Source organism: Piliocolobus tephrosceles, chromosome 14 (genome assembly GCF_002776525.5).
Source record: "Piliocolobus tephrosceles isolate RC106 chromosome 14, ASM277652v3, whole genome shotgun sequence".
Taxonomy (NCBI): domain Eukaryota; kingdom Metazoa; phylum Chordata; class Mammalia; order Primates; family Cercopithecidae; genus Piliocolobus; species Piliocolobus tephrosceles.
In genome coordinates this window covers 9,874,196-9,889,279 of record NC_045447.1, presented here as the reverse complement: position 1 = coordinate 9,889,279, position 15,084 = coordinate 9,874,196, and the positions used below count along the sequence as shown (strand labels likewise).

Below are 15,084 nucleotides of genomic sequence, written 5' to 3'. Positions count from 1 at the left end.
AAATCAGCCTTCTCCAAAATAGACTGACAGACTTAGGGCAGCAGTGTAAACTAGAACTGCCTGTTGTCATTAAATATTATTACAGAAACGCTCTGAGCAGACATTAAGCTTTTCAAGGTCACCCCCAGTTTTTGGTTTTAAGGACTTGACGTCTGTTTTAAGAGTAGAAAATAGGCCAGTGCAGTGGCTCACAGCTGTAATCTCAGCACTTTGGGAGACTGAGGCGGGTGGATCACTTGAGTCCAGGAGTTCAAGACTAGTCTGGGCAACATGGTGTAACCTCGTTTGTACAAAAAATATAAAATTATCCAGGCGTGGTGGCACCCGCCTGTAGTCCTAGCTACTTAGGAGGCTGAGATGGGAGGGTCACTGGAGCCCAAGAGGCAAGGTTGTACTGAGCCGAGATTGTATCACTGCACTCCAGCCTGGGCAACAGAGTGAGACCCTGCCTGAAAAACAAAAAAATAAAAACCAGCCACTTTCTCAGAGTATACCGCCATGTGGTCAATCCAAGATTGGTAATTCCGATTTAGTCATTAGGTTGACACCTAGTTGTGTAGCTTTAGTCAGCACATTCTTTATTTGCCATTCTTGTCATGAATCTAGCACTTAACTGGATAGAATTCCAATTTTACAATATGGGAACTGAAAGAATTGTTAGGGAGCGCTCTCCCTCCCCCTTACAAATGAATTCAGGTCTGCTGCTGCACAGCAGCTGCAACACTCAGCATGGACTTGATCATTTATTCAACCAACATTTCTTTTTTTTTTTTTGAGACAGGGTCTCATTTTGTCACCCATGCTGGAGTGCAGTGGTGCGACTACAGCACCTGCCAGCATGCCTGGATAATTTTTTTTTTTTTTTTTTTTTTTTTTTTGAGACAGAGTGTCGCTCTGTCGCCCAGGCTGGAGTGCAGTGGCCGGATCTCAGCTCACTGCAAGCTCCGCCTCCTGGGTTTACGCCATTCTCCTGCCTCAGCCTCCCGAGCAGCTGGGACTACAGGCGCCCGCCACCTCGCCCGGCTAGTTTTTTGTATTTTTTAGTAGAGACGGGGTTTCACCGGGTTAGCCAGGATGGTCTCGATCTCCTGACCTCGTGATCCACCCGTCTCGGCCTCCCAAAGTACTGGGTTTACAGGCTTGAGCCACCACGCCCGGCCTAATTTTTTTTTTTTAAGAGCCAGGGTTTAGCCATATTACCTAGGCTGTTCTTCAATTTCTGGGCTCAAGCAGTCTGCCCACCTCAGCCTCCCAAAGTGCTGGGATTGCAGATGTGAACCATAGCACCCGGCCTATTTAACCAACATTTCTTAATGACTTCTGTATGCTAGAAATCAGAGATACAGGGCCGGACGTGGTGGCTTACACCTATAATCTTGGCACTTTGGAAGACCGAGGCAGGAGGATCATTTGAGCCCAGGAGTTCAAGACCATCCTAGGCAACATAGCAAAACCCTGTCTCTACAAAAAAAATTGAAAAATTAGCCAGTCATTGCTGTGTGTGGTGGCTCACGTCTGTAATCCCAGCACTTTGGGAGGCCAGGGCGGGTGGATCACGAGGTCAGGAGTTCGAGACCAGCCTGGCCAACATGATGAAATCCTGTCTCTACTAAAAATATAAAAATTAGCCAGTCACCATGATGGGCGCCTTTAATCCCAGCTACTTGGGAGACTGAAGCAGGAGAATTGCTTGAACCTGGGAGGCGGAGGTTGCAATGAGCCAAGATCGTGCCACTGCACTCTAACCTGGGTGACAGAGCAAGAGTCCGTCTCAAAAAAAAAAATTAACCAGTCATAGTGGTGTGCACCCATAGTAGCAGCTACTTGGGAGGCTGAGGTGGAAGGATCACTTGAACTGGGGAGGTTGAGCTTGCAGTGACCCGTGATTGCACTCCATCCTGGGCAGCAAAGTAAGGCCCTGTCTCAAAAATAAATAAATAAATAAAAATCAGGGATACAAAGATTAGATTGCTCGGTGTAATCATGCCTTAGGTTATATGTACAAGTGCTTTGCAAATCTAAAGAGAAAAGTGATTACATCTGAGAAGGAGGGAAGGCAGGAACATTGGTTACAGTTTAGTAAAGAGTCAGGATCCTGCAGTTTACCCATTTCAGCTGGGTGTTGAGATATAAATAAAGAAGCGCTCTCTAGGCAAAGAAGAGTCATAGGATATTCTAGACAAAGGAAGCATGTGCACATGCTTGGAGTTTTAAAGGGAATTATGCATTTTGGAGCAGAAAGAATACTTCTGTCCGCCACAAGGGGAGGGGGCATGGGTGAGAGATAATACCAGGCAGGCGTGTTGGGCCAGATTGTGAAGGTCCTGCTCAAGAGGTGAGTTCTTTCCTCTGTCAGAAGGAAGCCATAGGTTGGGCGCGGTGGCTCACGCCTGTAATCCCAGCCCTTTAGGAGGCCGAGACGGGCAGATCACGAGGTCAAGAGATCGAGACCAGCCTGGCCAACATGGTGAAACCCCATCTCTACTAAAAATACAAAAATTAGCCAGGTGTGGTGGTGTGGGCCTGTAGTCCCAGCTACTCGGGAGGCTGAGGCAGGAGAATTATTTGAATCCTGAAGGCAGAGGGCAGTGAGCTGAGATCATGCCATTGTACTCCAGCCTGATGACTGAGTGAGATGCCGCCTCAAACAAACAAAAAAAAGCAGCCATAAAAGGTTTGGGAGTGACATGGCGAATAATGTTTCCTTTTATAGTATAAAAAATTTTACTGTGGGAAAACAATAATACAACAAAAATACACGGTTGATATGTGGAGAATCATTTATTTTTATTTATTTATTTTTTTTGAGATGGAGTCTCGCTCTGTCGCCCAGGCTGGAGTGCAGTGGCGTGATCTCCACTCACTGCAAGCTCTGCCTCCCAGGTTCATGCCATTCTCCTGCCTCAGCCTACCATGTAGCTGGGACTACAGGTGCCCGCCACCGTGCCTGGCTAATTTTTTCTATTTTTCATAGAGACGGGGTTTCACCGTGTTAGCCAGGATGGTCTCGACCTCCTGACTTCATGATCCGCCCGTCTCGGCCTCCTAAAGTGTTGGGATTACAGGCATGAGCCACCACGCCCGGCCGAGAATAATTTAAAGGAATGGTAATATGACTAAAATCAGCTCATCTACACTTCTCCAGGAAGATGGTCTCTTAGAAAGACAGTCTTCAGAGCTGATCAGGCACAGACAGTGCCTTCCTACCACCAATGAGAACTGCCTGAATCCCTGCAGAGCTGGGGCACTAGCTGGAAACTCTGACCTCAGCCATCTCCTGCTGTTTACCTGCTAGGTGGATATGGGGCAGCACTGTTGACAGGTTTCATTCCTAACTCTTAGCCTATTCACCCTTTTACTTCTGTCTTGGGATAAGCAACAGGATAAAGGAAAGAACTCCCAGATGTTTCCAGGGTAACACAATTTTATACCTTTTATACATTGTAGAACAATAGCTGGAAGGGACCAGCAGGCTTATCTGTTCTGCTTCCTTACTGAACCCGGACACCTCTCTATGGACTGTAATTTTAAAGTTCGAAGAGACTTGAGACCATGTCGTTTTTCCTGACATTTTTAGTCACTGTAGGAAATTGAGGCATGGAGAGGGAAGGTGGCTAGTGTGAGGTCACATGTTACTGACAAATTCGGAAGCTTTTTGGCATTAATCTATATTTCCTTCTGTGTTCCTTAATTAGTTAGAGGATAAAATGGCATATTCTTTGTTTTCGGTTTTTGTTTTGTTTTATTACCCAGCCCAGAGTGCAGTGGTGTAATGATGGCTCACTGCAGTCTTGAACTCCTGGGCTCAGGGGATCCTCCTGCCTTAGCCTCCTGAGTAGCTGGTACCATAGGCACACACCACCATGCCCAGCTATTTTTTTGTATTTTTAGTAGAGATGGTGTTTCACCTTGTTGCCCAGGCTGCTCTTGAACTCCTGGAGTCAAGCAATCTGCCACTTTGGCCTCCCAAAGTGTTGGGATTACAAGCATGAACCACCACACGCCCTGCCTGAAAGGAATACTGAATGGACTTATCAATAATTATTAGAATACCACAGTTGCTGTTTCCTCTGAATCCTTGAATCCTTTGTAGAATTGACAGTACAAACCATAGTTCTCCCATTCATAGTTTTCACTTGGTTTCCTTGCCATGTGTGGGTTAGTCATCTTCTGAGGGCCCTATGTAGGTAGGTGTTGCAGGGGAATGGATGGCCATTTTTAATAAAGGAACAGGGTCTGGGCTTCATTGTTCTAAGAAGGGGCTGTCTTCTCAATTCATTTGTCTGCTGGATTTACCTGATAATTTTTCTTTCCTTCAGAGAGGCTAATTTATTTTTATCTATTTTGGTGCCTATTGGTACTTATCTCAGGGCATTTTGTCATTTCAGAAAATGGACCCAAGTGGGGTCAAAGTGCTGGAAACAGCAGAGGACATCCAGGAGAGGCGGCAGCAGGTCCTAGACCGATACCACCGCTTCAAGGAACTCTCAACCCTTAGGCGTCAGAAGTTGGAAGATTCCTATCGATTCCAGTTCTTTCAAAGAGACGCTGAAGAGCTGGAGAAATGGATACAGGAGAAACTTCAGATTGCATCTGATGAGAATTATAAAGACCCAACCAACTTGCAGGTACGTCTGATCTCCTGAAATTCCTGCCAAAATTCAAGAGCCCAAATGTTCTTACCCAAAAATCAGACAAGGAAAGTTACTTAATTATGACCTTGAGAGATTGGACAAGAAGAAGAATATAATAAGGAAGGACAAACTCACTTTTCCCGTATTGTATTAGTGAGGGTGAATGTGGAATCTTACAGGTGTTAATTGTCTTTTCTGAATGCTTTAGACTGATGGTTCTCAAACCTCTGCCTTGATACTACTGGTGATCTTTAAACATTTTTCAGGGAAGTTCTGGGTTAATCTCTTGGAATGAGGTTTTTGTTTTGTTTTTGTTTTTGTTTTTCGAGATGGAGTTTTGCTCACGTTGCCCAGGCTGGAGTGCAATGGTGTGATCTCGGCTCACTGCAACCTCCACCTCCCAGGTTCAAGGGTTTCTTCAGCCTCAGCCTCCCAAGTAGCTGGGATTACAGGTGCCTGCCACTGTATCCAGCTAATTTTTATATTTGTAGTAGAGATAGGGTTTCACCATGTTGACCAGGCTGGTCTTGAACTCCTGACCTCGGGTGATCTGCCCACTTTGGCCTCCCAAAGTGCTGGGATTACAGGCATGATCCACTGCACCTGGCCTGGAATGAGTTTTTGAGAAAGGCATAATAGTGTTGTTGCTGGCAAAAATTTATAGTTATTCTGGAGTCAGATATCAAAAAAATAAATACTTACATTTTTGAGTCCCTTTCAGAGACTTGGTAAATCTTATCAAAAGCAAAGCGTGAATCTTATGGTATGTAAATTATATATTTAAAAAAATTTTTTTTTTTTTTTGAGACGGAGTTTTGCTCTTGTTGCCCAAGCTGGAGTGCAATGCTGCAGTCTCAGCTCACTGCAACCTCCACCTCCCAGATTCAAGCGATTCTCCTGCCTCGGCCTCCCGAGTAGCTGGGATTGTAGGCACGTGCCACCACGCCCGGCTAATTTTTTGTATCCTTAGTTAGAAACAGGATTTCATCATGTTTGCCAGGCTGGTCTCGAACTCCTGACCTCAGGTGACCCACCCGCCTCAGCCTCCCAAAGTGCTGGGATTTACAGGCGTGAGCCACCGTACCCAGCCAGAACTTTTTTTGTAAAAAGAGAAAGCCTTTCTTCTTACTTATTTTGGTGAAAGATTTTTAAATAAAATTGTTTTGGTAGCAAGTAGAACAGTAGTTGGGCCCATGGATTTTTTAACTCTAAAACATTGACTACAGTAACCTATGAAGAGAATGAAGAACACTGCTTTAGGTACAGTCCCTGCCTGGCAGGCCCCTTCCCATCTTCGTATTTGATGAAAAGGAGGTATTGAGAAATGGAGTGTAGGCGGGGTCAGAGTCTGGCCTCTAAAGCAAGTGAAAGAAAGTCTCATGTGTGAGTGAATACGGATGGATTTTTCAAGAGTACACACTGAATGTTGAGAAAACCGTTAGTATAGTTCTGTATTAGCAGGCACCGGATGTTCACATAAAGTCTCATTTTCTGATAGCAAAAAAAAAAAAAAAAAAAATTATTAATAGGATATTTTGTAGCATCTTCCACTGACAATGTTAGTTCTCAATGGTGAGTGAGGACCATTGATGGCCCTCACTGGCCAGGCTTTCAGAGGGCCAAGAGAAATGCAGTCAGAGTATTTAAGGAATTGAGCAGGTAGAGAATGGGTGAGGTGCCAAATGATGTGTCCCTGACTAGAGGGAGCAGGATTGAGGAGGGAAGGAACAGAAGGGTACAAAATGCTGACGTTGTGTGGTTGCGTCTGAGGCTCACTTCAAGGTCCACCAACAGGGAAAGCTTCAGAAGCATCAAGCCTTTGAAGCTGAAGTGCAGGCCAATTCAGGAGCCATTGTTAAACTGGATGAAACTGGAAACCTGATGATCTCAGAAGGGCATTTTGCATCTGAAACCATACGGGTGAGTATGAGTAGCTCGTGGTGTGGCCGGTTTCATCTGGGTGGAGCATTGTAGATTCATGCATGCATGTCAGTTTGGGTTCCCAAAAAGATAGACTTTTCTAGCTTTTAAAAGAATTTATGAAGTCTCCTTAAGAAGTTAGCCAAATCCTGCCTTTGTAATATGACAGCATGAATATAAGCAAGGATTTGTATACTCAGTGAGGAAATTAATATTCCTTTTGTAGAGCAAATTAGAATGTGATTATACTTTAAAGAAAACTGTAAATTTAACATTTGTAAATGGCAATGAGATGGGAGAGCATATTGGTGAAACTGGCAAATTTAAGGACTTGAATGCAAAGATAAATAGAAACAGTCACAGACACTATAAAGAAGGTTATCTGTGGGAAAGCTTGTTGTCTTGAATCTCAGCTTGCCCTGGGAGGGGTTTACTGAGGTCTAGGCAGCAAGCCTGTTAAAGCTCCAGCTCTAAGGAACGATTTGTGGCACCTATTGGTCAACGACCGTGGTGATGGGACTGACTTTGAGGCAGGAGTCCTCGAACTCTTTGGTCTGGCTGATTTTAGTGACAGTTTATTGGGGCTGAGGTAGTAATTGATGTTTCTCTGCTTCGTTTCACATTTCTAGTATGAAGATATTAAGGGAAAACAAACCTCTTGACAGTGAGGTGTGCACATTGAGTTTCTTATAAGTGGATGCACTTATCTATCTTTGATACACATCATGTCTAGCTGTGTGTTCTTTTTGGTTCTTTGTCATCCAAAGCCACATTGCTTGAGGCCCAGCCTTTTCTAGTATTTTACCTGTCAAAACAGTCCTGAAGATGTCAATGAAAGCTGTACCCTTAAGCCCCAGCTAGAACTGTTTTGTCCCCCACTCTTCCTTGATAACTGTGTGGAGGATTCTTTCACTGAGGATCCAGTCTACTCGTTTTCAACAATAAATATTTGTTTTCTCACGTTTGCTTGGCAATACTCTGCAGTCTCATATTAAGGACTTACAATTAGCCCTAAGATGTATGATGAATAATTACTATTACTAATAATGATGACTGTAAATAGGAAATAAAAGTGAATTCCAAATATCATATGACATTTAATAACATTTAACACATTTGGGCAATGTAATATGTGTCTGCAATTAAATACAGATATTTATCTGCCCATCTTCCCACTATTTTATATACCGTCTTAGTGTAAATGAGATCAGTATGTCTTATTATTCTATCCAGGGATAGAAGTTGTTTTCCCAGAGTGAATGAAGCACCTCTGTAGTAGAATATGTAACCAGCTTACAGATCGGAACATTAGACAGAGATCAAGTGTTTGGCTTCAGTAATTAATCAAGGGGGAAGGGAGGAGGACCCAAAACTGACTTTATTTATGTCTATTAGTACCCTCTGCCCTGTTTAGACAGCCTATTTATTTATTTATTTATTGAGACGAAGTTTTGCTCTAGTTGCCCAAGCTGGAGCAGAATGGCAAGATCTTGGCTCACTGCAACCTCTGCCTCCCAGGTTCAAGCGATTCTCCTGCTTCAGTCTCCCAAGTAGCTGGGATTACGGGTGCCTACCACCATACCTGGCTAATTTTTGTTTGTTTAGTAGAGATGGGGTTTCACTATATTGACCAGGTTGGTCTTGAACTTCTGACCTCAGGTGATCTACCTGCCTCGGCCTCCCGAAGTGCTGGGATTACAGGTATGAGCCATCGTGCCCGGCCCAGATAGTTTATTATTATTTTTATTTTTATTTTTTTGAGATGGTGTTTTGCTCTTGTTACCCAGGCTAGAGTGCAATGGCATGATCCTGGATCACTGCAACCTCCACCTCCCAGTTTCAGGTGATTGTCCTGCCTCAGCCTCCTGAGTAACTAGGATTACAGGCATGTGCTGTGCCCCACAGCCAGCTAATTTTGTATTTTTTTTCTTTTTTTTTTTGAGACGGAGTCTCGCTCTGTCGCCCAGGCTGGAGTGCAGTGCCCGGATCTCAGCTCACTGCAAGCTCCGCCTCCCGGGTTCACGCCATTCTCCTGCCTCAGCCTCCCGAGTAGCTGGGACTACAGGCGCCCGCCACCTCGCCTGGCTAGTTTTTTTGTATTTTTTAGTAGAGACGGGGTTTCACCGTGTTAGCCAGGATGGTCTCGATCTCCTGACCTCATGATCCGCCCATCTCGGCCTCCCAAAGTGCTGGAATTACAGGCTTGAGCCACTGCGCCCGGCCTAATTTTGTATTTTTAGTAGAGATGGGGTTTCTCCATATTGGTCAAGCTGGTCTTGAACTCCCGACCTCCGGTGATCTGCCCGCCTTGGCCTCCCAAAGTGCTGGGATTACAGGCGTGAGCCACCACGCCTGGCCTAGACAGCTTATTAAAGTAACATTAGCAATACTGTTAACTGGCCAGGCGTGGTGGCTCACACCTATAATCCCAGCACTTTGGGAGGCCAAGGCTGAGGCAAGAGGCTCACTTGAGCTCAGGAGTTCAAAACCAGCCTGGGCAAGATAGTGAGACCTCGTCTCTACAAAAAAATTAAAAAATTAGCAGGGCGTGGTGGTGCACGCCTGTAGTCCCTGCTACTGGGGAGGTTGAGGTGGGAGGATCACTTGAGCCTGGGAGGTCAAGGCTACAGTGAGCCATGATTGCACCACTGGACTTTAGCCTAGGCAACAGAGCAAGACTGTCTGGGGAAAAAAAAAAAGGCCTGGCACAGTGTGGCTCATACCTGTAATCCCAGCACTTTGGGAGGTTGAGATGGACAAATCATCTGAGGTCAGGAGTTTGAGACCAACCTGGCTAACATGGTAAAAACCTGTTTCTACTAAAAATACAAAAAAATAGCCAGGTTTGGTGGTGTGCACCTGTAATCCCAGCTACTTGGGAGGCTGAAGCACAAGAATCGCTTGAACCCAAGAGGCAGAGGTTGTAATGAGGCGAGATCCTGCCATTGCACTCTGACTTGGGCAACAAGAACGAAAATCTGTCTGAAAAAAGTGAAAAAAAAAAAAAAGTAATTTAAAAAAACTTATTAAATATAGTTTGTTGAGTAGGTGTTAGGAGCTGTTTATGTATAGATACTTTGTTTAACCTCTAATCTTCACAGTAAGTGTGCAAAGTGGCCATTATTTCCCTATTATGTGAGAGTAGAAACTGAGTGTCAGAGAATTTCAGTAACTTGCCCAAAGTCATACAGTTGATAGATGACTGAACTGGAATTTCCTCTGTTCGCTTCTTTGTCCAGTCATCACTATTTTTTTTTAATTTTAATTTATTATTATTATTTTTTGAGACAGGGTCTTGCTCTGTCACCCAAGCTGGAGTGCAGTGGCACAATCTCAGCTAGCTGCAACCTCCTTCCCCCAGGCTCAAGCGGTTCACCCACTTCAGCCTCCCGAGTAACTGGGACCACAGGAACACACCACCATGCTGAGCTATTTTTTTGTATTTTTAGTAGAGATAGGGGTCTTGCCATGTTGCCCAGGCTGGTGTTGAACTCCGGAGCTCAAACAATCCACCTGCCTCAGCCTCCCAAAGTGCTGGGATTACAGGTGTGAGCCACTGCACCCAGCCTATATGCTTTGTTTTTCCAACCTGTACTTCATTCCTGTCGTCTTTGCTTAATGTTTCCTCCATCTGCTTCTCTGAAGGCTCCTGTTGCTTGCTCATGTCCCTATTGAGAAATCCACCTGAGTCAGAACCAGGCTTGCTTCTCCACCCCATCAGCTTTCCACATGTTTATGAAGCGCACCTGCCTCCCTACCCACTCACACTCTCAAATAATAGTAAGGCTGTGAAGCCGGACTCTCTCTTACCTGCAGTATTTATAAGATCAGACACATCAGCAATGGGAAAATGGTTCCAGTACTGGGATAGGCCTTGCCCTAGTTCTTTCCTTGAGGGTGTAAAAATGAAATATGTGAGATGGACAGTTGACTTGAATGTGAGAGGATTTTCTCTAGTCTTCTGTGGCCTGATTTTTAATTTGAGCAGGAGCTCTCATTTAATCTTTACTTTCTTTTTTTTTTTTTTTTTTTTTGAGACGGAGTCTCGGTCTATGGCCCAGGCTGGAGTGCAGTGGCCGGATCTCAGCTCACTGCAAGCTCCGCCTCCTGGGTTTACACCATTCTCCTGCCTCAGCCTCCCGAGTAGCTGGGACTACAGGCGCCCGCCACCTCGCCTGGCTAGTTTTTTGTATTTTTTAGTAGAGACGGGGTTTCACCGTATTAGCCAGGATGGTCTTGATCTCCTGACCTCGTGATCCGCCCGTCTCGGCCTCCCAAAGTGCTGGGATTACAGGCTTGAGCCACCGCGCCCGGCCTTCATCTTTACTTTCATACTCACAGTTACTATGGTGATCTTGGCTTGGTCATTTATTTGGTCCCCTAACTCAGTACCTTAGTTTGGCAGGCAGTGGTAGCAGAGGAAGGTGGGTGGCGTATGAGGGCATGTCTGTGTCCTGGATAACCTGTCTGTCACTGGTTTAGACTTTCACACCATACCGGACAGCGTGGCGCCCCATAGTCACCGCCACCCACATCGGGTCCCACATCCGAGTAGGTGGAGTATTGACTTGCTGTCGGTTGCCTTTGCCCCCTTGCTTTGGAGTGCCTTTCACTTCTTTCTCAGTGGTGGGGTCACAGTTTTACCAACAGTAGTGGAAGCGAATTGTGTGAGCATGTATTCCTCTGCTGCTTTCTCCTTTCAAGTAAAACATTCATACTTGTTTCTAAGAGAATCCACCCATGTTGACTGTCCCATGGTTTTCAAGTTTTCTTTCTTTTTTTTTTTTTTTTTGAGGCGGAGTCTCGCTCTGTCGCCCGGACTGAAGTGCAGTGGCCGGATCTCAGCTCACTGCAAGCTCCGCCTCCCGGGTTTATGCCATTCTCCTGCCTCAGCCTCCCGAATAGCTGGGACTACAGGCGCCCGCCACCTCGCCCCCGGCTAGTTTTTTTTGTATTTTTAGTAGAGGCGGGGTTTCACCCTGTTAGCCAGGATGGTCTCAATCTCCTGACCTCGTGATCCGCCCGTCTCGGCCTCCCAAAGTGCTGGGATTACAGGCTTGAGCCACCGTGCCCGGCCATGGTTTTCAAGTTTTCATTTTGCTAGGAGTGACATCTCAATCATGGGTGGATCCCAGACTTTTTTTCTGTTAGTGTTTAAATCTCTTTGTTTGTTTTACTTACGTCTGTCAGTGTTGTACAGAAACTCCCAGTATCTTGGGTAGGCATAATCAAGGCATTGAGGTTGGATTGGAATACCAGAATGCATCATCTAATCTTGAATTGATTACCAGTTTCCTCCAATCCTTGATAAGTCCTTACTGGGCCTGTGTTATGAGAACCCAAAGATGCTGGGAACTGAGTATGTTTGACCCTGTGGCTGCCACTTGGGTGACGTTTGAAATAAACCTCGCTTGAGATGTACTGCAAACTGTCTTTTTCACAGAAGGTTCAAAATTTTTTCTATCAGGAATCCTTTTTGATAGCTGATGACTTTTCAGGACCCCATCTTTTCTTCTTTTTTTTTTTTTCCCCGAGGTGGATTCTTGCTCTGTCGCCCAGAGCTGGAGTGCAATGGCACAATCTTGGCTCACTGCAACCTCTACCTCCCAGATTCAAGCAATTCTTCTGCCTCAGCCTCCCAAGTAGCTGGGATTACAGGCGTGTGCCACCACACCTGCAAATTTGTGTAATTTTAGTAGAGACTTTAGTAGAGGTTTCACCATGTTGGCCAGGCTGGTCTCGAACTCCTGGCCTCGTGATCTGCCCACCTCAGCCTTCCAAAGTGCTGGGATTACAGGAGTGAGCCACTGCACCCGGCCCTTTTCTACTTTTTTTTTGAGACGGTGTCTCGCTCTGTCACCCAGACTGGAGTGTAGTGGCGCAATCACTGCTCACTGAAAGCTTTACCTCCCTGGGGTCAAGTGATTCTCCTGCCTCAGCCTTCCGAGTAGCTGGGATTACAGGTGCGCGCCACCACACCCGGTTCATTTTTGTACTTTTAGTAGAGATGGGGTTTCACCATGCTGGCCAGGCTGGTCTCGAACTCCTGACCGTGTGATCCACCCGCCTCAGCCTCCCAAAGTGCTGGGATTACAGGCATGAGCCACTGTGCCCAGCCTCCCCTTTTCTACTTTTATAACAAGATTTTCCTGTTGCACCTCATAATGTTTACATTGATGATGCCTATAGGACCTCTTCTTTTGTTTTTTTTCCTTTATCTCTATGAATTAGAATACATCCTTCAGTAATTTCAGCTCAGTTTACACATTAATTCCTCATTTTTCCTTCCCCAGTAGTCTTCTGGATTAGGAATTCCACTCTAATAATTTAATAATAATTATTAATAGTATCAATTGTGTACCTATTAACTATTATATAATACTAAAATATATGTAACTTTACAATATAAATATATCATAAATATAATAAATAAATGAAATATAAAGATATTATTAATAATATAAATGATAATGATTTTCCTGATGTAAACTAGAGTAAATCTACCTACTTGTAACTTGAAGACCACCAAACCACTCTAAACTGTGGATTTTCCCTACTCCCAGTTAAATTTACTATTTCCTCTCAGTTTAGGGATTATCTTTTAAAAATATTTTTATTCAGAGCTCCATAAGTCTCTAACTTGTCAGAGCCAGATCCCACAGAGCCAGTTGTGATCTGATTAAAACTCTGATTTGAAACTTTCAGACCCGTTTGATGGAGCTGCACCGCCAGTGGGAATTACTTCTGGAGAAGATGCGAGAGAAAGGAATCAAACTGCTGCAGGCCCAGAAGTTGGTGCAGTACTTACGGGAATGTGAGGACGTGATGGACTGGATCAATGACAAGGCATGTTTTGAGAAGAAAGGTTTGCTAAGCCTTACTCAAAGGGAAGAGACTCCTCCGTGATCTGTAGCGAGACCCAGTGTTAGCACAGATACGGCCATTATAAGTGAAAGGGTGGAAGTGGGATTGCTGTCTCTCCAGCTGCTCTCTAGGTATATGCGCTGTTCTGTAACTCTGAAGCTTGGAGTCACTGAGACAGAAATGCTATGAGCGCAACATGTTTTTTTTTTTTTTTTTGAGACGGACTCTCACTCTGTTGCCCAGGCTGGAGTGCAGTGGCGCGATCTCAGCTCACTGCAAGCTCCGCCTCCCGGGTTTATGCCATTCTCCTGCCTCAGCCTCCCGAGTAGCTGGGAGTACAGGCGCCTGCCACCTCACCTGGCTAGTTTTTTTTTGTATTTTTTAGTAGAGACGGGGTTTCACCGTGTTAGCCAGGATGGTCTCGATCTCCTGACCTCGTGATCCGCCCATCTCGGCTTCCCAAAGTGCTGGGATTACAGGCTTGAGCCACTGCGCCCAGCAACATGTTAACTTTCTATGGGAGGAACTAAAATCACAAACCACAGAGAAAACCATATCCATTAAAGCTAACATGGCTCTATCCCTAATGTGTCTGTTTCATGCTTCTGGAAGCCATTGTTAACAGATGTTGGTTGGTGATTCTGGCTCTCTTACGGTCCCTGAATAGGAAGCAATTGTTACTTCTGAAGAGCTGGGCCAGGATCTGGAGCATGTAGAGGTTTTACAGAAGAAATTTGAAGAGTTTCAAACAGATATGGCTGCTCATGAAGAAAGAGTTAATGAAGTGAACCAATTTGCTGCCAAACTCATACAGGTAAATAGCAAAGTGCTGTATGTTTCTCACAACATTATTATGTTAACTGTTTAGTATATTCAGGAGAAAATTTTGATGATTGTCCCCTAATTTCTGAGTGAGCAAGTTTTTGTAAGCATGTCTAAGAATTTTGTTTAGATGTGTAAGGCACAATACCGATTACTCCTAAATTGGAAGATGCTTTTTGATGTGTTGCCTTGGGCAGGAAGGGCAGAGTTCATTTGATCTGTTTCCTCCACCCACTTTTGGGTAGGGCTGGGTGCCGCTTTTATTGGGCTGCTGAAGCTAGGTCTCAGGGTTTCTCAGACGAGGGTGTGGTGGTGAATGCTAAGTTAGTATTGGCAGATGTCCACCAATGCCTTAGGGCTCTTGCCTTCCTTTTTTATTTGAAGCTTCCCTGCTCTCTCCTGGGAGCCTGAGCGAGCCTTGTCGTTAATAGGCTCTCCACTCTGGCGCTGGAGCCCATTAAGAGGGAATGACAGCCCTTCCCCAGTGCCCACGTGTACAATCCTGTAAGCTGCTTCCACTGTGAGTCCAAAGGGTTCCATGGACATCAAGTACTCAGAACCGGAGAGTTTTTACTTTTAGGGAAATTTGATTTAGGGGGTACAAGTTTTAAATGTATAAATCTGTTTACAGGCTGGTACTTGTTTCCTTTTTCTGGTCTATGATTAAGAGAAAGAATACCCGGCATTCCTCAGAAATATCTCACCCTTCCACAATGACAGATGTGTTACCTTTCCAAACCCTAGGCTTTCCTACAGTTGAGCTTGAGAAGAGTAGTCAAGCCAAACCCATGGTATCCCAAATGGATTCAAGAACCCTGAAATGCTTCACTTTATTACTTTATAT

At 44.9% G+C, this 15,084-nt stretch overlaps 1 protein-coding gene across 5 annotated transcripts in view; it reads left to right on the top strand.

Moving 5' to 3' along the window:
• The window catches only part of SPTAN1 (spectrin alpha, non-erythrocytic 1), an 85,890-nt gene that overhangs the window by 9,587 nt on the left and 61,219 nt on the right, over positions 1 to 15,084 (top strand). For all 5 annotated transcript variants that reach the window (XM_023217013.2, XM_023217014.2, XM_023217010.2 and 2 more), the window contains exons 2-5: positions 4,389 to 4,628; positions 6,429 to 6,554; positions 13,260 to 13,400; positions 14,086 to 14,232. In XM_023217013.2, coding sequence (XP_023072781.1) covers positions 4,392 to 4,628; positions 6,429 to 6,554; positions 13,260 to 13,400; positions 14,086 to 14,232 — 651 coding nt within the window. In that variant the 5' untranslated portion in view covers positions 4,389 to 4,391. The remainder of the gene's footprint in view (positions 1 to 4,388; positions 4,629 to 6,428; positions 6,555 to 13,259; positions 13,401 to 14,085; positions 14,233 to 15,084) is intronic.